This window comes from Tachypleus tridentatus, chromosome 12, assembly GCF_004210375.1.
Source record: "Tachypleus tridentatus isolate NWPU-2018 chromosome 12, ASM421037v1, whole genome shotgun sequence".
Lineage (NCBI taxonomy): Eukaryota > Metazoa > Arthropoda > Merostomata > Xiphosura > Limulidae > Tachypleus > Tachypleus tridentatus.
The window spans coordinates 50645180-50670108 of NC_134836.1; the positions used below are offsets into that span (position 1 = coordinate 50645180).

Sequence of the window (24929 nt, forward strand, 5' to 3'; positions counted from 1 at the left end):
CTTTAGAGAATATGAAAAAATAACAAGTCGTTATTTATCATGTGTAAAGTGTCTTGAATGAGGCATTCGCAACAAACGTTCAAGTTACGATGTTTTTGTTGTAATTGAACAAGAAAACATATTTCTGAAATCACCTGCTACGTTCTCAATTGCATGCTTTCTTATAGTTACTTCCACATGAAAGTTATTTTTATGAGAAATCATTCAGAAAGTAAGGCCAACAACAATCGAAGGACAAACAAGAGACTTAATATGCTCCTTTTATGGGCTTGTTTTTTCAAAAACATTTCTTGAATATTTGCCCAAAGCAACTCGAGGGCTATCTGCACTAACGTTTCTAGTTTGGAAGTGAAGCTAACGGAAGTCATGTTGTCAACGCCACCTGCCACTAACACCAAGTTTACTCTTTTAATAACAAATAGTGATACTGATCTTCAAATTCGGTAATGGAGTTTGATACTGCGACACACAAATTGCTAGGCCTCTTTTGTAAGGGAAGTGTTCCCATTGCACAAAATTTCATGCAAACAAATCAAATGTATGTACCAATAAGTTAAGCACAAATATAAATACTGTTGTTAAAATATGCAAATAACGTGTGTGTGTGTTTTTCCCGATCTATAAATGGAGAGAGATCCAGAACAGAAAAGTTTGGAGTTATAATCAATAAGGGAATAATGGGGTTCTACCTTGTAATATCGTTATTTTAATCAAGTGCCTTGACGAAAATTTGAGATAAAAATAAATCAAAATAGAAGACCAAAAATATGTTTAATGAGAAATACGAATTCCGTTCAACATACTTCTTAATGTGATTATTAAAAATGAATGAGTAACAGATTTTACAGTTCTCGCCCGTTTCTTCTCCCGTATTTCATTATTAATTGTTACAAAAGGTGGTTATGGGGTAAAGGACATCCCCACAGTAAAGCAGAAACGATGTATTTAAGTTAACTTAAGTTATTGCTTGAGGACTAGAGAAAAGAATAGGAAGTCCTGTCAGTATAAAACTGCTGCAGTGTGTATACGATTTAAGCCATTTCAACGGCTAGGCATAAGAGACTGCAGTCATTTATAAGATTTCAGCAAGTTTACTGGCTAGGCATAAGAGACTGCAGTCATTTATAAGACTTCAGCAAGTTTACTGGCTAGGCATAAGAGACTGCAGTCATTTATAAGATTTCAGCAAGTTTACTGGCTAGGCATAAGAGACTGCAGTCATTTATAAGACTTCAGCAAGTTTACTGGCTAGGCATAAGAGACTGCAGTCATTTATAAGATTTCAGCAAGTTTACTGGCTAGGCATAAGAGACTGCAGTCATTTATAAGATTTCAGCAAGTTTACTGGCTAGGCATAAGAGACTGCAGTCATTTATAAGATTTCAGCAAGTTTACTGGCTAGGCATAAAAGACAGGAGCCATTTATAAAATTTCAGCAAGTTTACTGGCTAGGCATAAAAGACAGGAGCCATTTATAAGATTTCAACAAGTTCACTGGCTAGGCATAAAAGACGGGAGCTATTTATAAGCTTTGAGTAAGTTCATTGGCTGGGCATAAAAGACAGGAGCCATTTATAAGATTTCAGCAAGTTTACTGGCTAGGCATAAAAGACAAGAGCCATTTATAAGATTTGAGTAAGTTCATTGGTTGGGCATAAAAGACTGGAGCCACTTTCACAATACACGAGTCACATAAGAATTAGATTAAATATCTAAAAAATCTGAAACTTACTAATGTAAGCTACTTAATCAGATAACTAGAAACTTAGTAACGCAAATCAGCTAATATGGCGACAAAGCCACATCATAAAGTCAGATCTACAGAATTATTACAAGACGTACCATGAAGATAAAGATACCCGAGGTTCTATGTAACCTTTAGTAAAAAACAAGAAAGAAACTTGGCTGGATGAGGGCTTTGTTTCATGTAAATGATGTAAATAGCGTCTCGATCAGTACTGTACTGTCTGTTATATTATAGCAATAATACGTAATAAAAATATACACCCATTCTTCACATGAACCAATATTACATAATAAAATATACATCCATTCTTCACATGAAGCAATATTACGTAATAAAAATATACACCCGTTCTTCACATGAACCAATATTACATAATAAAATATACATCCATTCTTCACATGAAGCAATATTACGTAATAAAAATATACACCCATTCTTCACATGAACCAATATTACGTAATAAAAATATACACATATTCTTCACATGAACCATATTACGTAATAACAATACACACCCATTCATCACATGAACCAATATTACGTATTAAAAACACACACCCATTCTTCACCTGAACCAATAATATGTAATAAAAACACACATCCATTCTTCACCTGAACCAGTAATATGTAATAAAAACACACATCCATTCTTCACCTGAACCAATAATATGTAATAAAAACACTTATTCCTCACATATAAAAAACAAAGAGAAGCAACACTGATCCTTCGGAACGAGTCTTTATTGTCACTTGGGTTCTTCTGTTCCAGGTCGTTTCGACCTTTGTCCAGCCAACTACCCATAAAAATATGGCCTAATAATCTGGAACTAAAGACCTCTTTATACTCTCATATATGTATATAATCAAAAGACCAACACGATACCTGTCGATACGAACAATGTGACACTAGAATATCAGATTTTTATTCCTTCTTTTATTAATTTTTGTCTACAGGTTTCATGACTTTAAAGGTCACTCTTCAGAAGATAGGTTTGCTGAGAATCTGTAACAAAAACAAATATCGCTTTTCTAACTGAATGTAAATAATACAAGTAATTATTTACACATATACTTTCCAAATGTATAAACATTTCATATACTCCATGTACAAATCAAGTAATAAATGTTCAAAAATAAACACAATTATTCAATATATTTTCCTTTTCAAATTTAAATCTTGTTCTAATTATTGTTTCTTCGTATTACAAAGAAATGTAATTTATTTATAACATAAGTTCATACTTTCCTTTCTATAACTCTCGCCAAGTGTTTCCGAGTTTTCACAATTTCTACTGACATTACACAACCAATTACATCTGTTCTCTAACTACTGTATCCTTAAAGTGGCTCCAAAAATTGTAAAATATTTATCTTGAAAAATAATTTCATGTTTTATATTACATTCCCCAAAAGTAAAAATACGAAACTATGGTTGTTTTAGAATTTCTAATTTAACAACTTGACTCTACTTTATGGGGATGTACGCCGCATATAAAGGCTCGGTTAGAGCATTATATTTAAAGTAGACTTGATGAGTGGTGGTGGAGAGTTATACTAGCTAGATAACTGAATGGAGCCCTTAATACTAGTATAATTTATTTACTGGGCTACCAATTAGTGAAGTTCTACCATAATGGGGGCTGAAATGCTAACTTTCAAGAGCTAAGTTTATTTAACTTACTTTCCTTCGAAAGGTAGAACCTTATTTTTATTTTTCAATTAATTTTTTCTTCTTTGCTTTAAAGAGCAGTCACCTTCCCACAACTGTCTACAGGCAGTGAAGGATGATATAGATGTAGGACATTGTGGGCTTGAACTCCTACAGCTCGTTCTCCTAATTTCTATATCTATTATGCTAATTCTGATATCTATTGCTATTCCTTTATTTTATTTCTTTATGTGAGACTAGAGAATGAAGGTTAATACTAATAGACGATGTGTCCCCACCGCAATGTGGGTCCTACTTGCGCAGTCACCTCCAAAACCTAGGATACATTATATATCCTACGTTATTAATTGTACCCTGGGATCCTTTCAATTAGTGTATATGTACACACATACAATGTAAACTAAAACAAGCTAAAGTAATAAAAATCTTTGAAATTTTATTTTTTTCTGTCTAGGGTCATTCGAAGAGTTTCTTTAATGATTTTGGAAAGGACAAGAGAAGAGTGTATAAGTGTTATATATAAGCTAGACGTGAAAGACCCATTTGTTGAAAATTCATTTAAATTTTAATTTCTTCACTAAAATTTCAACGATTTGTTGGCTATCATTTGTAAAAAAAAAAACAAATTATAATAGTAGTGTACGTAAGACTAAAACATGAAATAGAAATACTCATTAAAGATACACAAAGAAGTCCTGTACTTAGTTCGGTGGTCCACAAGGAATGATATTACGTTTTTACATTATTTTAGACGTAGTTTTTGTTATCTAATTAAGATATACTATACTGTAGTGACGATGGTGAGTTCCTACCGTCTTTCACAGAATGTATCCTCCTCCTGTCGTCACACTTTGGAACCATTTCCTCTAGACAACTGACGTCATATCTCCTTCGTTGCAAGGAGTTCGATATATTGATGATATCTTCGAAATACAAGCAGATACATGTTAAGGTAAGGGTTAAAGCTGCAGCTTCCAAACTTTCTTTTTCTCAGTATTTCTTCCCTTTTATCTTTCTTTACGCTTTCCGTTAGAAAACCCATGACACACACAGCAGTTGTTTCCTCTTTAAACATGCTCTTACGTATAGTTGTAGATATTTACAATTGTTTGTATGTAATGAAATTGTGATAATGGATGCAGTAAACTCAAAGCTTTAATAAGATTTAATGACAAAGCTTCATTACTTAAAAATCTGATTATCACCTTTTTATAAGATATCTCAACTACTGAAATTAGGTTTGATTAGTGTAGGTATTTTATGAGAAATTTGGCATACAGATAGATAAGAAGGGAGACACACAGAGAGTAGGTTTAGGTAGTTAGATGGGAGAGTTCGCTATGTATATATATATATATATACACTCCAGCACTATATATGCAAAAACGGCTCGTTTGGGTTGAGAAAATATTTTACATAGAAGAGCGAACAACGTCTCGACCTTCGGTCATCGTCAGGTTCATCGTCCGAAGAAGGTCGAAATATATATTTCTCTACAAGTGGGTTTTCTCGACATCACACTCCAGCACTGTTTTTGTTTTTAGTTTTTCTGATCAACTGTCCACAGCTTGTTTATTTGTAATTAAGTACAAAACTACACGTGCAAGTCCGCAGACATGCCGCTGTGCCACTAGCGAGAACATCCACAAATATATCAGTTTCTCTTTTACGTATAAGAAAATATCTGTACGATATCTAAGACAAATTTTTTCTCCTCTAAAATGTATAAAAAAAACCTTCAAAAAACAAGTAATTATGCACCAGCATTTTCAGTTAGCTTTAAACGTGAACTACGTGTCATGTACTGTGATAAACAGTTTGAATTTACAAGGACATTTAAGTGAATCGTATCAAAAAGTTGTTTTTGTAACCAACACTTTCTTGCAATGGACCATTCGATAATGATTAATTAATTCTAAATTGGATATTTGAGATATCACCTGTCACTGCACGAGATCAAGTGAAATAGATTTGTTTAAAGTGAGAACTTGTAAACTTACGAAACCTTGTAATTAAACTTATCCTAGGCCTTTTAGTTCTCTGTAAAATATAGTTTGGATTAGTCATTTTAATCGAGTAAAATACTCATGCAGAGAAGTTAAGAACAATTTTATAATGCAATATATATATATACACACACACACACATTTGTTTGTATGGGTGAAGTTAAAGGTAAGCTTGTAATGGATTCTGTGTGCACACAAACAGAAAAACATAAATCAATATATGTTTTCTTGATGAACCAGTGAGTGGTGTTTGTTCTTCAGTGGTTCAGCGGTAAGTCTGCCGGCTTACATTACTAAAAAACGGGTTTCGATACCCGCGGTGGGCATAGCACAGATAGCCCATTGTGAAGCTTGATGCTTAATAACAGTTGATTGTTTGTTTGTTTTTGAATTTCACGCAAAGCTGCTCGAGGACTATCCGTGCTAGCCGTCCCTAATTTAGCAGTGTAAGACTAGAGGGAAAGCAGCTAGTCATCACCACCCACCGCCAACTCTTGGGCTACTCTTTTATCAACGAATAATGGGATTGACACTCATATTATAACGCCCCCACGGCTGAAAGGGCGAGCATGTTTGGTGCGACCGGGATTCGAACCTGCAACCCTCACATTACGAGTTGAGTGCGTTAACCACCTGACCATGCTGGGCCAATAACAGTTGAGATCAGTGAATTCATTTTAGTCACCTTCCAAGTAGAACACTCAATGTCTCAAGGATATAACACGCTTTCGATCGTTTGGGATAACCTTTATTGAATAAGAAGTGCAGTTCCGAGTTATGCTAGCTTTTTATGAGTCTAGCCAAGTCGATAATAGATCAATAATATATTTATCAATATTGCACTATCGTAAGGACGTGGTGGAGTTTTGTTGAACTAATTGTGTGTTTTTTTTTAGTTCATAAAAAACATGAAGTATCCTGATAAAAATTGGAGACGTATCTCTGGATATTATTTAGAATAAAATAATGAAACTGGGTGTAAAATTACTGCGAATGAACAAAATCAAATCGCTCCTTGGCGGGAATATATTACTGCAACAAAGTGACGCTTGTTGATGGTTATGCGTCGTATTTAGCAACAGCTTTGAAACGTCGCCTCTCACATTTATTAAATATTCTTGTCAGAGAATAAGCTTAGAACCAAGAATATTTTTTGTGTGAAATGTTATAAAACTGAAGTTGAAGAGGAACCATATAATTATCACAGTAGGCATCCAGGGATTTAACTAGTCATCAGTAATTAAGAACAGCAATATTTGAATTAATATTAGTTGCATAGCATGTGATCACCTTGGCCTACATAAGAGTGGTGTGTATCATCTGATAAATACAGATATGTACAGGATCTAGAAGGAAAATCCTATCTTAGAACTCATCACAATAATTCATCTTATTTTCAGAATAAAATGATCTTGTATAGTTAATATACACGTTAAGTTATTGAACAGCGTAAGAACAAGTAGGCTTTTACGTGTCAATATAAACTTTACATTAATTGAATAAAAAGTGCTTTCTTTGGGTAAAAGCAGCATTGCGTCCACGTATGAGGTAAGGTATACCTACTGAAAGCTGACATACTAGTAATCAAACCGAACTTAAGTCTTTTGTCAACTGAAAGAAATGAAAAGGAAGACATTCAACCATTTCAAGTTAAGTAGTTAACCTTAGTTTTTCTGTATCATAGTTTGTTCATCTGTCAGAGAAACTAAAAACATAAAAATTTGTGACAGCAGAAAGGAATCAATATGACTCTTACTATGACGTCACACAAAATAAAGATTTTTTTTTTTAAGTTTCTAGGATTGTCTACAGGGCCAGAAGGAAGTATTTCAATATTTACTCACCACGAGAATACACAACCAATATGGTATATCTCGCCTAATTCCTCCACAACTGAAAGTATACCACCAGTTTTCATTTCTCAACAGCGTTTCATGTTACTGAAGTTTCATTCGTGCGCAGAGTGCAACGTTTCGGCGACATTTTACTCTCTTGGTGGAACCAACGGTACGTCTTTGTTAGTCCGTGAGTTATGTTACAGTTGACGTCTTTTTGTTAGTCCGTAAGTTATGTTACAGTTGGCGTCTTTGTTTGTTCGTGAGTTATGTCATAGTTGGCGTTTTTCTTTGTTAGTCCGTGAGTTATGTTACAATTGGCGTCTTTGTTTGTTCGTGAGTTATGTCATAGTTGGCGTTTTTCTTTGTTAGTCCGTGAGTTATGTTACAATTGGCGTCTTTGTTTGTCCGTGAGTTATGTCATAGTTGGCGTTTTTCTTTGTTAGTCTGCGAGTTATGTTACAGTTAATGTCTTTGTTAGTCTGCGAGTTATGTTACAGTTTACGTTTTTATTGGTCTGTTATGCTATAGTTATCGAGATAAAAGTTAAGACAAACTACACAGCTGTAAACGTAAACTGAAACATCCAGTTTAACGTGAATATATTTGTTGACATGCTAAAGTTACTTGACCACTGAGTACATATTTTCTTCTGTTTTAAGCAACAGTCTATAAAGATTCTAAAAATATTTCAGAAAGTTCAGGACATTTAGGAGATTCTTATGATTCGAGAGGGGGAATACCATACCTTTAAACATTGGGCAATGTGCATACTTGTGTATATCTGTGCTGTGCATCATTAAAGTTTTTATACAACTCCAGAGACACCACGCGATTGGCCTTTCTCACATTCTCTTTGCTTTGTTTGTTCACTGGAGGATCAGGTCTAGTGTTCCTACTCCATTGGGCGTACATGAAAATATAACATCTTTTAATTAATTAATTAAAGACTTGGTAGTAGTTTGGGCTTTAAAGACCTTTGGGGAGACCCCTAAAACAAACTAGGGGCGCTCAGAAAATATAACATCTTCTCACATGTTAGTAAAAACATATACTTACTTTGGATTAACATTGCATAATTTGATGAAATTTCAAACACTTACATTTTGCATATTTTCGTATTATATTTAGTTTCATCTTCTATTATAAATTAGTGTTAATCACTACACATTTTAAGTGCCTGTTGGTGGTTACGTGATATTCATTGTCGATTTAATTTTCACAGAATGTTTTAACCCTTTTGTTGGGATCTTTGCTCTAATTGTTGTTCTTTCTTGAAGCTATGTGTACTCTTATTTTTTCCCGCTCTTTTTAAAACTTTTTCCGCCTTTCAAAACTCCTCCTGAAACAGGTTAGACAGATATCTAAACTCTGACCAAAACAGGTTAGACAGATATCTAAACTCTGACCAAAACAGGTTAGACAAAGATCTAAACTCTGAGCAATATTATTACTGTTTTCAAACTTAAAAGACTTTCCTTCTGAATAGCTATTATTCTGACTTATGTTTATTTATTATCACAACTCGTATATTATTTCGCTGAGTAAACTTACTCGAAGAGTACTGTTCGAGTACACCAACTAATTTACTTCCCCTCCTCCCATTTTTATGCTATTAATTTGTTGGGTATTTTATTATGGAGTGATATCTTCAACTACTCCACTAAACTTTGTTAACCTAACGTTAAGACCCCGGTGTATCCAAGGGCTTAACACTGAAAATCTGGTTTTCGTACTGCGATGAACAAAGCAGAGCCGGCCTGTTGTGTACTTTTGTCTTTAACAACAAGCACACTTAACGTTAAGGAAATAAGAAAAATATAGATAAGACGCGTCAGAAACATAAAAAACTGTCGCGGTACTCGATATACGATAAAACTGGACTTCTGAGCGCCAATGAAAATGCATTGTCTTTTAGGCTTAGTAACGTTTTACATTGTAACGGTTAACAAGATTATATCTCCAGAAAACACTGTGAGCTCGCAAATGTGAAATTTATTTATTATTTCCCAGATACACAGAGTATGTCACGTATAATATTCAAACATCTTCAACACAAACAATTTTTTTCCCCCATCATTCTACTTTAAGAAATAAATTTTTGTTGCTAGCTACACTAATTACACGTCCTTTAAGTGTAAACACAACATGCGACACTTCTACTAATATTTCCCACCCAGGTAGCTCTATGGAAACTCTCAGGACTAATCATGCTATAAATCGAGTTTCGACATCCAGACACAGAACAGATATCCCAGTGTATAGCTCTGCGCTTATCGATAAACAAACACGTAAACTTCTATGAGAGAGAACAAAGAGTAGCTTCTGAAAGGTCAAAGGTCGAGTATTAAAATACAAATATTTTATTCATACACGGTTGTGAATGTTTTTTACATAATTAAGTATATTTATTATGTGCTCTTTGTTAACAATAAACCATCCTTATTCTAAATATCAACTTGTATTATGTTTTCTTATTCCTCTATGGTTCTCTATTTTCATATTCTCTCACGATTCTCTATTTTTTCTTCAGGGTGCAACGAAACAATGAACCACACATCAGGATCCCTTAAGAGCGCACGTTTTTCTGAGGTGGACGATACACAGAAGGATTGTTTCTACTACATATTAGCTCCGTATGGAGATCGTATTCTTCTTTCTATAGTACAATATGGTGACAGTGGTGAATTTACTTCAGAAAACTGTACAGAAAACCTTTTACAGGTTTACGGTGCCCTTGGTAACAAAATCTTCAAATTCTGTAGAGGTTTAAGTTCGAGTGAACGAAACCACAACTTAATTTCCCAAAGAAACTCCCTGTTTTTATATTTTCATTCAACCAGTAGTTTAAATAGCACGGATTTAGTGTTAAATTACACTACTGTTCCCGCCTGTGTTCACTCCAACTTCGAAGGAAACGGATCCCTGTGTAGCAGGGATATCTTTCACGTTTTTCACAAGCGAAGGAGCTGTCTCATTATCCTCGACGTGCTTTCAGAATACAACATAGAGATTGGATTTCCTCTCGTCGAGGTTTCTCGAAATGACGGGAGAACGTTTAGTTGCGATGAAGATTTTATCGAAGTTCTGACAGAGAAATCACTTATCAAACTCTGCTTAAACGCTACCAATCAGTCAGAGTCTTTAATGTTCCATTCCGTCCGTGCCTGGATGTTCTTGAGGGTATATTTAAAAAGATATTCGCTGCTAACGACAAGTTCTGGAGTCTTCTGCATTAAATATAAAACAGCACCTCTTATCACGAGCTCAGAGAAATGTAAGTACCCGTGGGTGGCACGAGAATATTACTGTTACGGTTTTTTCGAACAGTTCATGACTTGGGAAAACGCCAGTTCATATTGTTTGGACAAAGGAGGACATCTGGTGACGATATCTGATTTTGAAATTCAGCAAGTGATCGAGGAATTAATAAGGTCCAAGTAGGTAAATTTTGGTAACGTGATATATCTTTTAAAATAATAACTTGAATAAAACAACAAATATATATATTTTTACTTTTATTAGTCATTCAATCGTATATTTCAATTGCTTCGGTGATTAAATGCCAATTTTAGCTCGACCAACAACCCGTTTTCCATTTACTTGAAGGCTAGAAATTTTTAAGAGATTCAATTTGAAACAATGTTTACGATACGAAACTAAAACAGATTAATAATGTGATTAGATTTCATTCTTGGTGATTTTTTAAAAAAATATTCCAATAACAAAAGTCGAGTGTAAAAATTAGCTTCGTATATTGAAATTAGTAATTTTAATATTAACACATGCGCACTAATCGAAGGTCTTGTCTTACTATCGGACATTATTGGATGCATACTTTTGTTTTATTTACTGTTAGAAATAGAATCTCGAACTTTTTTTTCTCTCTAAATTTCGATCTTACTATTATGCATGCTGTATATTTCGTGATTTATTATATACAGTAAGACTATGTGATTAGAGAGGAGTTTGAGATTCTATTTTCAGCACTAAATGAAACTGAATTACACATAAGAGGTAATAGTTGTGAATGCGATAACTGCTTGTTAATTATTAGCCACAATATTACAAAAACAGTTTTAAAAAATCACATTTTACGTTCCTCATGTTAAAAAAAAACATATTCAGTGCAATTGTTTATGTTTTATTTTGTTTGCTTGTTTTTGGTCGCGTTCTACACAATAGGAAATTAGTGGACTTATTTAATTATTTTTATTTCTGCTGTTTGCATGGATATAGACGTCACTCCTCCGTGACTGTTTGTTGTTAAACACATACAGGCACAATGTCTATCGAGGATGTTTAAATTATGAAATTTAACGTTATAAGATATCAGTCATACCGCTAAGCCCCCGGGTGGCTATGTGTGTGCATCATATAATCCAAATCTATTAAAAATTCAACTTGATAACATTTAGTACACATGCTTGATGTTCCTCAAGAGTCGATTCAATCTGGTGACTGAATCACGAAGGTCAAGGTCACAATGAAGGTTAACCTTATAATGGAAACAAATCAGGATTTTGAAAACAAGTTGAAACTTGAGAACAGATTCAGATAGAAGGAGGGTATCGACTACTAGTCCACATTTTTTGATATTGAGGATTTATTGTATGTTATCGACTAATTGCAGCAAAGGTCAGAAACACTGCGGGTTGTGGATCACACTTCAGACATGCTTTTTTTGGTTTATCCTGTATAATTACTTTTCAATGAATATTTATTCGAGTGGTCAAAAAAGAACGTTGTTATGTATGCAATATTCAACTTTAACTTTCATTTTGTAAACTGAAAACAAACCAAATATTTTATACTGGTAGGATGATGTAATTTTGCTCTTAAAATAATCATGGACTGGGTGTGGTCTACTGTGTTAACGTTTACACACTGTGAATTCAGGCAAAAGGTATGGACTGAACGTGGTCTAATGTGTTAACTCTTACACATTGTGAATCCAAGAGTTCATAGTTCCACAGTGTGAAGCCAAGAAATTGTCATGAGGATGACAGTCAAATCCCACTGGTGATATGATAAAAGCAACCCAAAAGTAGACAGGTGGCGCTGTTGACTGTCTTCCTATTGTCTGCTTTTTAGGTAGGCACTCGTATAACCAATAAATTACTGTGCATGAAAATAAGCGTCTACAATTTACAAGAAATGCTACAGTTCTTGCAAAAAATACCATTATCAGAAAAATAACATTATCTAACTTACTGAGATTGAGATTCTGTCGTGTATTTATAGTAGCGCAAAGATATTTTAACTTAATAGGGTTATGCACATTAGTGCAAAGATGTATTAACCTGTCATTGTTACATAGATTACGTCGGTGTCTGTTTACTGATAGGTTACCAGTCTAATGTCACAGGTAACCTTATTTATAGTACAGTAAAGTTTCTTATAATCAGTTGGCAATTAACAGAAATGTTTTAAAACGTTGCGACCAAGAAACGTCAAAATTTTCTTTTACTGAGAGGTCGTAATCTGCGATTCGCGAGTCCAAATCCTTTCATCGAACAGGCTCGCGCTTTCAGCCGCGTGTATGTTAAAGTTTACAGATTTGTACGTGAATATGTTACGTTCAACTCCACTTTTCGTTGATAAAGACTAGCCTAAGAGCTGGCGACTGGTGATGCTGGCCAGCTGATTTCCCGTTAATGTATCATTTCCAAATTACAGTAGTTTTACTCGAAATGTAACAAACGTATTTCTTTCCAGTGTCTTAAAATACGGTATAATTCAGGAGAAAAACTTAATAGTATTAGCGCTGCGTGTACTTCAGAACCTAAACAACAATAGTAAAAGATAATCAAAGAATCATCCCTATTAGTAGTATATTTATCATTCCATTCTTTTCTATACTAAAATCTTTATTCATACTCCACTTGCTCAACCGTTTGTCATACACAAACATTGCTGAAACGTCTGGAATTGTTTAGTTATTTGTTCATTCATATGTTAATTTGTCTACTCAGTCAACCATCTCTTCATTTCTCCAGATCCCAACTTTGTGTTGAGTATCGTATCTTCTCTTGTACTGTGCCACTTGTTCAATGCTGTCGGTGTAGAATGTCTCGAATATCCTTCCGTATGTATTATAAGTTATTGGATGAAGTCCCTCAGCCATCCGCTTCTTCCTTCCTTCAATGTGATTAATGTGCTCGTCCAACCGTTATATTCTTTATAACATCTTGTCGTTTTAACTCATCTTCACTTTCCTCCAATTGTTTGTTTTATTACCCATCTTATTAGTTCAGCACATTTACGTATCTAGGCGTCTCGTATCAGAACATTCACACGTTTAATTATCCCGGATGATCACGCTTACGGACTTAGAAATCCATACATTTACACGATACTTGTCTACTGATTTGTTCGTTTAACCCTAGCTTCGTGAACAATGCACAAGATAACTATTCAAAATATTTGAATGAAATAAGTACAAATAAAAAAAAACTGTTGTTGTTGTTTCAAACGACAGACGAATCATGTGGGAAAGTTATAAAAATAACACTAATTTGAAACTGGGAAACAGTGGAGATAAAATTTACAGGAATAAAACAGTTACTTAATAAATGCAATATAATACACGTGGTTTATCATAATTTGAATTATAATTTGGTTGAAGATAACCTTAACAGTGTCATGAAAAAAGATATCTCGGTGTAATGATTGATTAGTCTTTAAAACCATCTAAGTAGTATGCTGTTGCTTGTGGTAGAGCAAATAGTATTTTAGGTCGTATCTACAGAACTGTTCAGTACAAGTCTAAAGAGATTGTAATTTCATTGCATATGTCACTGGTTAGGCCACATTTGGAATATTGTGTTCAGTCTTGGGGTCCTCACCTTAAGAAAGACATCGAATTGTTGGAAACGTTTCAGAAGAGGGTTATCAAAATGGCACCTGAGATGGAGGGTTTGTTATGTGAGGAAGTATTCAGATCCTAACATTTTCTCTTGAAAACATAAGATTTAGAGGGGATCTGGTTGAAGTTCAAGATTGTAAAGGGAATTTATAGTATTCATGCATCATTATTTTTCATATTTAACAGTGAGACAAGGGACACAGATATAATTTTTTCCAGGTAAGAATTATCTGTAGCTAAGATAGTTTTATTTTTATAACACTGTGGTTGGCCACTAGATGTAGCAACGATGGTAAACCTTAGTGAGCTTAAGAGAAAGCTCAAGAACTATATGAATGATAAGGCCTGGCTTTAAGATTTTTGAAAGTTTAAAATGGTTTAGTTGAGAGGAAGTGACAGCCGAGATGCACTAATAGGTTTCTTATTGTCCCTAATAATTATTATATTAATATGTGTACAAATGTATTTGCATATACATTGATTTCAATAGTTCAAGCCATGTTCATTGATACTATAACACTACGCTGTGTAAGTGATAATAAGCAACTAATTGAATAACTATATAAGGCGTATTTAGCCTCAGGCATCAACTTCAATCATTCCAAACTAATAAATGTGTTGCTTTGTGTGTCAGAATCAATGGTATAGAGACAATCGTGAATTAGGGACATGTGGAAATACCCAAGTAAAAGAAAAGGCTGAAGAAACGGAAAGATTTTGAAAGTGTAAGATTTACACCTTGCTACCAGAAACGAGTGGTTATAGTGAAGTTTGTTCAGTGGTTGTAGTGAAGTTTGTTCAGTGGTTATAGTGAAGTTTGTTCAGTGGTTATAGTGAAGTTTGTTCAGTGGTTGTAGTGAAGTTTGTCAGTGGTTATAGTGAAGTTTGTTCAGTGGTTGTAGTGAAGTTTGTTCAGTGGTTATAGTGAAGTTTGTTCAGTGGTTATAGTGAAGTTTGTTCAGTGGTTATAGTGAAGTTTGTTCAGTGGTTATAGTGAAGTTTGTTCAGTGGTTGTAGTGAAGTTTGTTCAGTGGTTATAGTGAAGTTTGTTCAGTGGTTATAGTGAAGTTTGTTCAGTGGTTGTAGTGAAGTTTGTTCAGTGGTTATAGTGAAGTTTGTTCAGTGGTTATAGTGAAGTTTGTTCAGTGGTTACAGTGAAGTTTGTTCAGTGGTTATAGTGAAGTTTGTTCAGTGGTTATAGTGAAGTTTGTTCAGTGGTTGTAGTGAAGTTTGTTCAGTGGTTATAGTGAAGTTTGTTCAGTGGCTATAGTGAAGTTTGTTCAGTGGTTATAGTGAAGTTTGTTCAGTGGTTGTAATGAAGTTTGTTCAGTGGTTGTAGTGAAGTTTGTTCAGTGGTTATAGTGAAGTTTGTTCAGTGGTTTGTCTGGCCTATTTTACTCTTTGAACACCCACCTTTATACTGTTTTTACCCCTAGTGCTTCAGCAGCAAGTCTTAAGGCTTCCAACGCGAAAATTCTACTTTTGATACCCGTGGTGTGCACAGCACAAATAGCTCAATGCAGCTTTCTGAATAATAACAAATAATTAGACCCCCCCCTCAAAAAACTATATGAGGTTGTTAAACATTCCTATTGGATCTATTGCTTATTTTTTTCAACCACTGTTTTGTAGAAATACGTTCATATTAAATAAAGAAAAAAATTCCACGTCTGGCTGAGTGCTAATATTCAAATAAAACTTCATAGAATGGCATTCATTTACGTCCGACTTACTTTGGCTAATGAGAGCTAAAAGAAAAATGCTTGAAACAGTGGTACCCAACTTAAAGCTGAAGAGTAAGTGCGATCCATAAAGCTTGGCACATACTCTTAAGACAAACTTTGTACTAATTCCATAGTAACAACTGGTTTGATTTGATTTGTTTTTAATTTCGCGCAAAGCTACACGAGGGCTATCTGCACTAGCTGTCCCTAATTTAGCAATGTAAGACTAGACGGAAGGCAGCTAGTCTTCATCATCCACCGCCAACTCTTAGGCTACTCTTTGATCAACGAATAGTGGGATTGACTGTAACATTATAACGCCCCCACGCCTGAAAGGGCGAGCATGTTTGGCGTGACGGGGATTCGTAACCGCGACCCTCGGATTACATATCGAGTGCCTTAACCACCTGGCCCATTTTTAATTAAATTATTTGTTTTTAACAATGATAAACAAGATGGTACTCATACGACGATTTTGTATAAGTATTTCAATCACATTATGTGAATATTCTTCAAACGTAAGCGTTTTGACGAGTTGGTGAGTTTGTAATCTCAGCTCAAACCTCAGGTATAAAAGATCACATACGAATGGTAGTAATAACCTGATATTAAGAATACTTTATGTTTATGACATTTTTACACTTCGTTGCTGAAAAATATCTTATTTTACCTTAACTATAATATATTGAAACATAGAAATAAGTGTAAACAGCTTTTTCGACAGTAGAATAGGTAGATATTATATTAATAATTAGTTACTCGAGGGCTATCTGTGCTAGCCGTCCCTAATTTAGCAGTGTAAGACTAGAGGGTAGGCAGCTAGTCATCACCACCCATTGCCAACTCTTGGGCTCCTCTTCTACTAACGAATAGTGGGATTAACCGTCACATTATAACGCCCCCACGGCTTAAAGAGGGAGCATGTTTGGTGCTAGGGAGATTCGAAACCGCGACCCTCGGATTACGAGTCGAACGCCTTAATCCACCTGGCCATGCTGGGCCTATTTCACTGTTATGTAATAACAAACTGAAAGTAGGTCTATATATATATATAGTGAAATTAAATAATTTATACCTAATTGAAGTTAAATGAATAAACAAAATATTGAGGAAGGACTGCGTTAAAAACAGCAAACCCCAACCTCTAATTAATTATACCATAACTATAAAATATTCAAGCCATAAACTAAAACACAGTAACATGAAATTTAAAAAAATTAAATACGCTGCACATTTTTTTAAAAAAAGGGGCCTAGGATACAAACTACAACATGGGATTATAAAATGTATTCTAGGTTTTGGAGGTGATTGAAAACGTAGAATCCACACTATGGTGGAAATACCCTGTCTATCAATTTTAACCTCCAATTCGCTGGTGCTCTCCCATGTTATAATAAAAAAAAGATAAACATAAAAAGATGAAAAATAAATAAATAAAAATGAAAATAAGAAATTGACATCTGGTGGTAAGTACGATAAAGCCTGGCATGGCCTAGCGCGTTAAGGCGTGCGCTTCGTAATCTGAGGGTCGCGGGTTCGCGCCCGAGTCGCGCCAAACATGCTCGCCCTCCCAGCCGTGAGGGCGTTATAAAGGTACGGTCAATCCCACTATTCGTTGGTAAAAGAGTAGCCCAAGAGTTGGCGGTGGGTGGTGATGACTAGCTGCCTTCCCTCTAGTTTTACACTACTAAATTAGGGACGGCTAGCACAGATAGCCCTCGAGTTGCTTTGTGCGAAATTCCCAAACAAACAAACAAACAAAAGTACGATAAAACGTACTTTTTGGAGTTAGCATTCATGCCCCCATATGGTAAAGGTACTAATTAACACGACATCAGCAAAGTGATAGTTTCAAATCAAATCAACTTCGTAGCAGGTATTCCGATTTAACACTTTGCGCCTCAGAAAGAAACGCAAAGCAATCGAGGGCGCTCAGAAGAAATCTTCTCTTCGCCCTACTAATGAAGTTAAATCTCGTGCTGGGCTAGTGATTAAGAGCTAAACCGAAAGAATTTTAAGTATTCAAGATTATGCTGTAGGCTGGTGACAAAGGTCTTTTGGTGGTTTGCGAGAGGTTAAATATTGACCAAAAAGCCTCAAAAGTTGCTGTAGGGAGAAACGGGAGTACCCAGAGAAAACCCACTTTCACGATCAAGGTGCCAAATAATCTACCCTGACCGTACTCGGAAGTTGCTGAAAAGGAAATCATGGTTGGTAAAGCTTTAAGGAAAAAAAAAAACACACACAACGGCAAGACATATGAATTGAATCAACGATGGATTATAAGACCGGTCTGAGGCACCAGGAGGATATAGATATGCCGGAGGATATAGATAAGCAGTTTGTGGATATAAAACTGAGTGATCGATTCTATCAAAATCGGCGAGTCGTTCTATTTCTGTCTGGGACGATTTGTGTCTTCTTGCGAATCTGGTTTGTGTCTTCTTACTGAACGTGGTGTTGATGTCTGTGGTCTTAAAGTGGGTGGGTTGAGTCTGGCTTGCGGCTGTATTCTTCGGATTAGGTCGCTGTTGAAGATTAATGTCAACATTGGGCATCCTTGTCTTTCTTCTTAGAGTTGAGTGTAGATATGCTGCTGACAGCAGAGATAATAGGTATAAATGGAGTTGAAAAGCTTACTGGACGAGGGGTACTCTGATTGACAGAGTTGACATGTTGAGGTGGAGTTGGTCGACGCCGGGGACGTTCGACACTAAAATGAAAATGATGTAGAGTGCATCCGTGGCTTAGTATATAATTAGCTACCTGTTTATGCTGGATCACAACTTTTACAAAATGAGTTAGTAGGCCTGTGGTCTTGGAGTGGATTTTGTGGGCTGCATGGAGGTTCGAGGCAATGGTTGTTTCCAGAGAATGTTGTATTTCGACTGGAGTTATAGAAAGATGAACATTCTTAATGAATACTGAGTATAGGCTACTGGTTCTTTTTCGACTGGAGTTATAGAAAGATGAACGTTCTTAATGAATACTGGGTATAGGCTACCGGAACGTTTGGTGAGAGAGCACTGGTAGTTGATATTTGCATTCCTATGTTTACATAGGTAAGGAGTGGTTCTGAAATTTTGAAGGCTGCAATAGTATACCTCCTCGACGAAAGATTCTTGTTTGCGTAGGATCGACTGAGACGTTGGTTTTGTATTGGTCGATGAAGGCAATAATCTGGCGAGGGGAGAAGTCTGTCAAGAATCACCGGGGGCACTGACGATGTTAGCGTAGAAGGAAGCTTGTACGATAAAGGCAGCAATGAATTCACGCGTCTGAAGACTCCAGCTACAAATCAAGGAATAAAAACAAAGTGATAGTTTATTACGGCTTTCATGCTTTTATATGCGGCTTAAGTTGCGCATCCGCATGAAGTAGTGCCAAGTTCTTAGATGACATTATTTCTGTTTGTTTGTTTTGAATTTTCGCGCAAAGTTACGCAAGGGCTACCTGCGCTAGCCGTCCCTAATTTAGGAATGTAAGACTAGAGGGAAAGCAGCTAGTGATCACCACTCATTGCTAACTCTTGGGCTAATCTTTTGCTAACGAATAGTGGGATTGACCATAACATTATAACGCTCTCACGGCTGAAAGGGCAAGCATGTTTGGTGCGATCAGGATTCGAACCCGCGACCCTCAGATTAGAAGTCGAACGCCTTAACCCCCCTGGCCATGCTGGGCCGACCTTATTTTTAACTAAACTGTTAGCAATATTTAATAGAATTTCTCTAATTTTATTTTCTTTATATTTATTTATTACATTTTTATATTTATTACAGAATAATTCAATAATTTTATCTAATTTTTTTTTATTAAATCTCTTAACTATTAATTTTCGTATCAGTATATCAACATTATCAATAAACTGTTGTAATCTATTACACATTTTACAATATCTGAATAACTGTGAAATTATAATGTTTATAATAGATGGATATGGCGCATTACTATGTAAGGAAGGTTGTTGCTTTGTTTATGAATACAACGACTAAATTACACACTCTATGGTATATTTTAGTTCTTTTAGCCTAATTTACATTTACTTTGGATATTTAGCTTGATTATTTGCAAGAGTAGATCCACATACTGCTCTAAGTTATTAGTTAAAGTCCAGTGACGAACTATAATATTTCAAACTTCGTATGGTTGTCGACTTTAGTTCCACAGATACTCCCAATGCCGTTTGGATTGGGGCCAGTGATCTGGAGTACGAAAACTATTACATTTGGGCCGACGGACAACCTTTTGAATACTCTAGTAAGTATCCTCTTCTTTCTCAAGATGATTGAGTTTTGGTTTGCTGTAACTTTATTGTATTTGTTGATTGTAACACACTTATAAACTGTACAGGCGCGAGTGGTCAAGTGAGTTCACATAATAACTAAAATATAATTATAAGGTGAAATTCTTTGGATTTTGAAGACTGTTTTTAATAGGTTAAAACAAAAAATATTTTAATCTTGTTCATTTCTTAAAGAAACTGTTTCAATGAGGATTTTTCTCTTTTTTACAATAAAATCGTAGTATTCGCAAAAATATGACATGACATGACACGACTTTGTAAAGAAACGATGCATGAGGTGTTTGTTTGGGAAACAGAATGAAAATGTAAGATAAGAATCAAATTTTTTATGTTTTATTATTATTATTTTACTATTATTTATTATTTTATTATTGTTTTATTGGGCATTTTTTTCTAGGACATTTCGAATCGTATATGGGTATTATTTTCGAAAATTTATCATAGGAGGAGAATATTTTATAATATTACTATTAAAGTTAGCAGAAAGCATTGAAATAAATTAAACCAACACTGCACTTATTTTATTTCTGAATCATGATGTTATTTTCATATTCGCCTCTGGAGTTTATAATTTCATTACATAAGTTTTAATAATATTTCAATATTATATCGAATATTTAATTGTTATCATGGTTGGTATTAATCTATCAGCAAAAGTTTATAGATATATAGAAATGCTTTTGCTATTTCAGCTTTTCTTTAACTAATTTCAAGGTGGTTCTAGTACAGGCAACTATAGATTGTTCTGATGGTCAGACGTATTTTTTCAAGAGGAGTTTGAAGCCTGGTCAACAAATGAATGTTGTGAAATCACTGTTTCTTTTGTTTCTGAAATGCATACAATGATATAAAACAAACATTTTACAACAATACACGTTGTATTTCGTTACATAAAGCACTGCTTGTTTGTGAACAAACGTTTTAAAACAATGCAAGTAGCATTTCGTTACATAAAGCACTGCTTGTTTGTGAACAAACGTTTTAAAACAATGCAAGTAGCATTTCGTTACATAAAGCACTGCTTGTTTGTGAACAAACGTTTTAAAACAATGCAAGTAGCATTTCGTTACATAAAGCACTGCTTGTTTGTGAACAAACGTTTTAAAACAATGCAAGTAGCATTTCGTTACATAAAGCACTGCTTGTTTGTGAACAAACGTTTTAAAACAATGCAATTAGCATTTCGTTACATAAAGCACTGCTTGTTTGTGAACAAACGTTTTAAAACAATGCAAGTAGCATTTCGTTACATAAAGCACTGCTTGTTTGTGAACAAACGTTTTAAAACAATGCAAGTAGCATTTCGTTACATAAAGCACTGCTTGTTTGTGAACAAACGTTTTAAAACAATGCAAGCAGCATTTCGTTACATAAAGCACTGCTTGTTTGTGAACAAACGTTTTAAAACAATGCAAGTAGCATTTCGTTACATAAAGCACTGCTTGTTTGTGAACAAACGTTTTAAAACAATGCAAGTAGCATTTCGTTACATAAAGCACTTCTTGTTTGTGAACAAACGTTTTAAAACAATGCAAGTAGCATTTCGTTACATAAAGCACTTCTTGTTTGTGAACAAACGTTTTAAAACAATGCAAGTAGCATTTCGTTACATAAAGCACTTCTTGTTTGTGAACAAACGTTTTAATACAATGCAAGTGGCATTTCGTTACATAAAGCACTGCTTGTTTGTGAACAAACGTTTTATAACGATACACGTAGTGTTTCATTACAAGAGCACTGCTGGTATTTAAACAAACAACAATACATGTAGTGGTTTATTACATGAGCTCGGTTTTTCGTCATATCTGGTTGAGTGTGTTAAACTTTACAGTTTACAGACGCTCTGTTTGTGTAATACAAAGCTCTAGTTAAGTTACTTGACAATGTTCTCTGGAGTTGAATTAAAACCTCCTACTCTACATAACTTTCACCTTCATAAGGAATGGATGAGGAGAGCCATTAGAAGGACAGATACCCTCAACTTTACTGTCTTATGCTGCTGTAGTGGATATTTTGTTTGTTTGTAGCACAAAGCTACACAATGGACTATCTGTGCTCTGCCCACAACGGGTATAGAAATCCAGTTTTTAGTGTTGTAAGTCCTCGGACATTCCGCTATATCACTGGGGGGGGGATCTATGGAATGTTATGGTTAGCGTTTCTTTTGATAGGTTTAGCAGTGCAAAAATATCAAATGAAAGTTTTAAATGCCTTGTTATAGCTTATGTAAAGTGGTGTTTGTTTATCTATTGTGCACAAAGCTACACGAGAGCTATCTGCGCTACTTAAAGTGAGAAAAAACTCCAAGTAAAAACCTGTATATTGGCTTCACATTAAGATAAAAAATAAAGTATACATTATTAAGCCATCGAGTCCTCAAATACTAATGATAATAGCTGCTTGTGAATGATTACCTAAAATGCATTTCATCCAAAAATAAACAACAGATTATAAAACTGGAAACTTCTTAGTGAATTATTCGTAATTTTCACCAGTTCTCATTACATGTCTCTTATATTTGAACTCTCTCTATGTATAATTATTTCAAAAGTGTAATCTGTAGTAAAAAAAATGTACCAAAGTTTTTGGGGAATGGGACATTTTTGTTTGTTTTCATTTGTTTAATCTTTTTAGAAATGGTTTCCGTCTTCAGTAACAATAATTAGAGATTTTAAATGAACCAGTCTCTAAGTAATTAGTTTCTGAACTCTGTGCTGCGTAATCAGAGTCTAAATAGTTAGTTTCTGAACTCTGTGCTGCGTAATCAGTCTCTAAGTAATTAGTTTCTGAACTCTGTGCTGCGTAGCTCTCCGGTAATAACATTACAATCAGTTTGATTCTGATGTTAATCGGTGATTTTGTATTAAAACAGAGAAATTCTAATTGTGTAAAAACGCTAAGCAATGCGTTAACTGTAATGTATTTTTTTTTCTCAGAGAAAACAGTATATATATCAATAGATTGTGTGAAAACCCTTTGCCTTCAATATATATCAATAGATTGTGTGAAAACCCTTTGCCTTTAAAAAAGTAGATAAAAACTTATTTTAACAGAAAATGTGGAAAATGAGGACAAGTGGGCAGGTCTTCATGTCATACAGTTGTGATAAAAGTACATAACATAACTTGTTAGCTTAAACTTGCATATCTTCCTTCTTTCTGGTTGTAATTAACATCTACGTTTTAAAAGAATTTTACACAAATATGAGGAGGTTTGTTTGTTGTTGTTTTTTTTTGGTTAGTATGTTATGTCTTCGTACGATTCTTTGGCTGTAGGAAGCTCGTTCATTTGAAATGTAGACGCAAGGAAATAGAAGCCCGCTTCACTCAACGTTTGAAATTACTCTGCTAAAATGTATTTGTCTATGTACAGCTGTAATAAAACTTTTATATGCAATTTCACATTCAGCAGCCTTGCTTGCTGGGGTTATTGTTAATATCCCAGGATTGGCTTATATATTGTTACTTACTTTACATCTATCGGTTGAGAATGGAATCCACGATAAAGTAAAAAGATTATGAATATTATTTATACGTTTACCAAATACTCTACCAGATTTTTATGAGCACGTTAACAGCGAACAGCCAATATTCTGCAGAGAACATAACCAAAGTATATTATTATGAAACCGACTGCATTTGTTTCAGACTGGTTTCCTGGATGGCTTCAGTACAACCATTATGGCGCTCAACCCAGCGATGACGGTTTGGCAAACCAAGACTGCGTCGAACTGCGCAACCTCTATCGGTTTCCGAGTAAAGGAATGGGTCAAACGAAGACGTATTACTGGAATGATAGAAATTGTGGAGCGCTTAATCCTTTCATATGTCAACAGACCATTGCTGAAGGTTGGTAAACTGTATCAGGAGTTAGAACCATGTAAAATAAAATATAAAGTGTTTTGGTATAGGCTTAACCTGTTCCTTACCTTTTGAATAATGTTAACCCTAAAGGATTAGAAATTTTACTTGAATATATATCATTTTTTTCTTTTTAGTTCTTAAGAGCTCTGGGTACATCCCTTTTAAAGTGAATTTAAATTGTCACGTGACTTCATCAGACCTATTTTGTAATATTAAATTATTTTTGTGTTACAATTTCCAAAAATATAAAGACACAAATGTTGATAATGCATTGAAGCAAATAATTAATACCAGAGAAAACTTAACACAAGTTTTATCTAAACTATACTAAAATTTCCTATATTTTCGTGAGTCACGAAATTTGAAAACTTATATTGTGGAAAACAGATGTTGAACAATTATAGATAATTTAAATATTCTCTATCTGTTTACAGGTGCTATCAAGACTTTCACTTCTCCCGAATGTAACAGATCTATCGTTCTATGGTCTGGATATACAAAAGCTTTTATTGAAAGTCCAGGTTTCCCCATTTCTTATCCACCAGCCTTAACCTGCCATTTCACTGTAACCGTACCACATGGTAAACAAGTTGAACTCCGTTTCAATGACTTCTCTTTGGAGAAGGATGACGGGTAACTTTCCAGTAACTTTTGGCATTAGTTCTGAAATTATATTTCTTTATTTTACTTATTTCTCTTTATTTCTTCTTTTCAAAATCTCTTGAGAGAGAGAAAAAAGGCATGGTTTAATCGCATCGCATTTGCAATTAGTAATTTCACGTGTTCTTTGTAGCTTAGCCCGACATGGACTGATGGATAGGGCGCTTGACTTTGCAACGTAAGAGTCGTTGGTTCGAATCCCTATCCCATCAAAACATGCTCGCCCTTTCAGCCATGGATGCGTTATAATT

General features: G+C 34.8%; 1 protein-coding gene and 1 long non-coding RNA gene across 2 annotated transcripts in view; both read left to right on the top strand.

Moving 5' to 3' along the window:
- Positions 1–20141, top strand: part of LOC143235622 (uncharacterized) — a 38358-nt gene extending 18217 nt beyond the window's left edge. The window contains exons 3-6 of the mRNA XM_076473855.1: positions 4241–4368; positions 7216–7429; positions 9791–10697; positions 20012–20141. Of these exons, the coding sequence (XP_076329970.1) occupies positions 4333–4368; positions 7216–7429; positions 9791–10697; positions 20012–20141 (1287 nt within the window). The 5' untranslated portion in view covers positions 4241–4332. The remainder of the gene's footprint in view (positions 1–4240; positions 4369–7215; positions 7430–9790; positions 10698–20011) is intronic.
- A 3662-nt stretch (positions 20142–23803) lies between these two features.
- On the top strand, positions 23804–24590 carry LOC143233426 (uncharacterized). Its single transcript, XR_013018139.1, has 2 exons — positions 23804–24003; positions 24453–24590. It is a non-coding gene; the product is annotated as an uncharacterized LOC143233426 (long non-coding RNA).
- Positions 24591–24929: the final 339 nt, after the last annotated feature.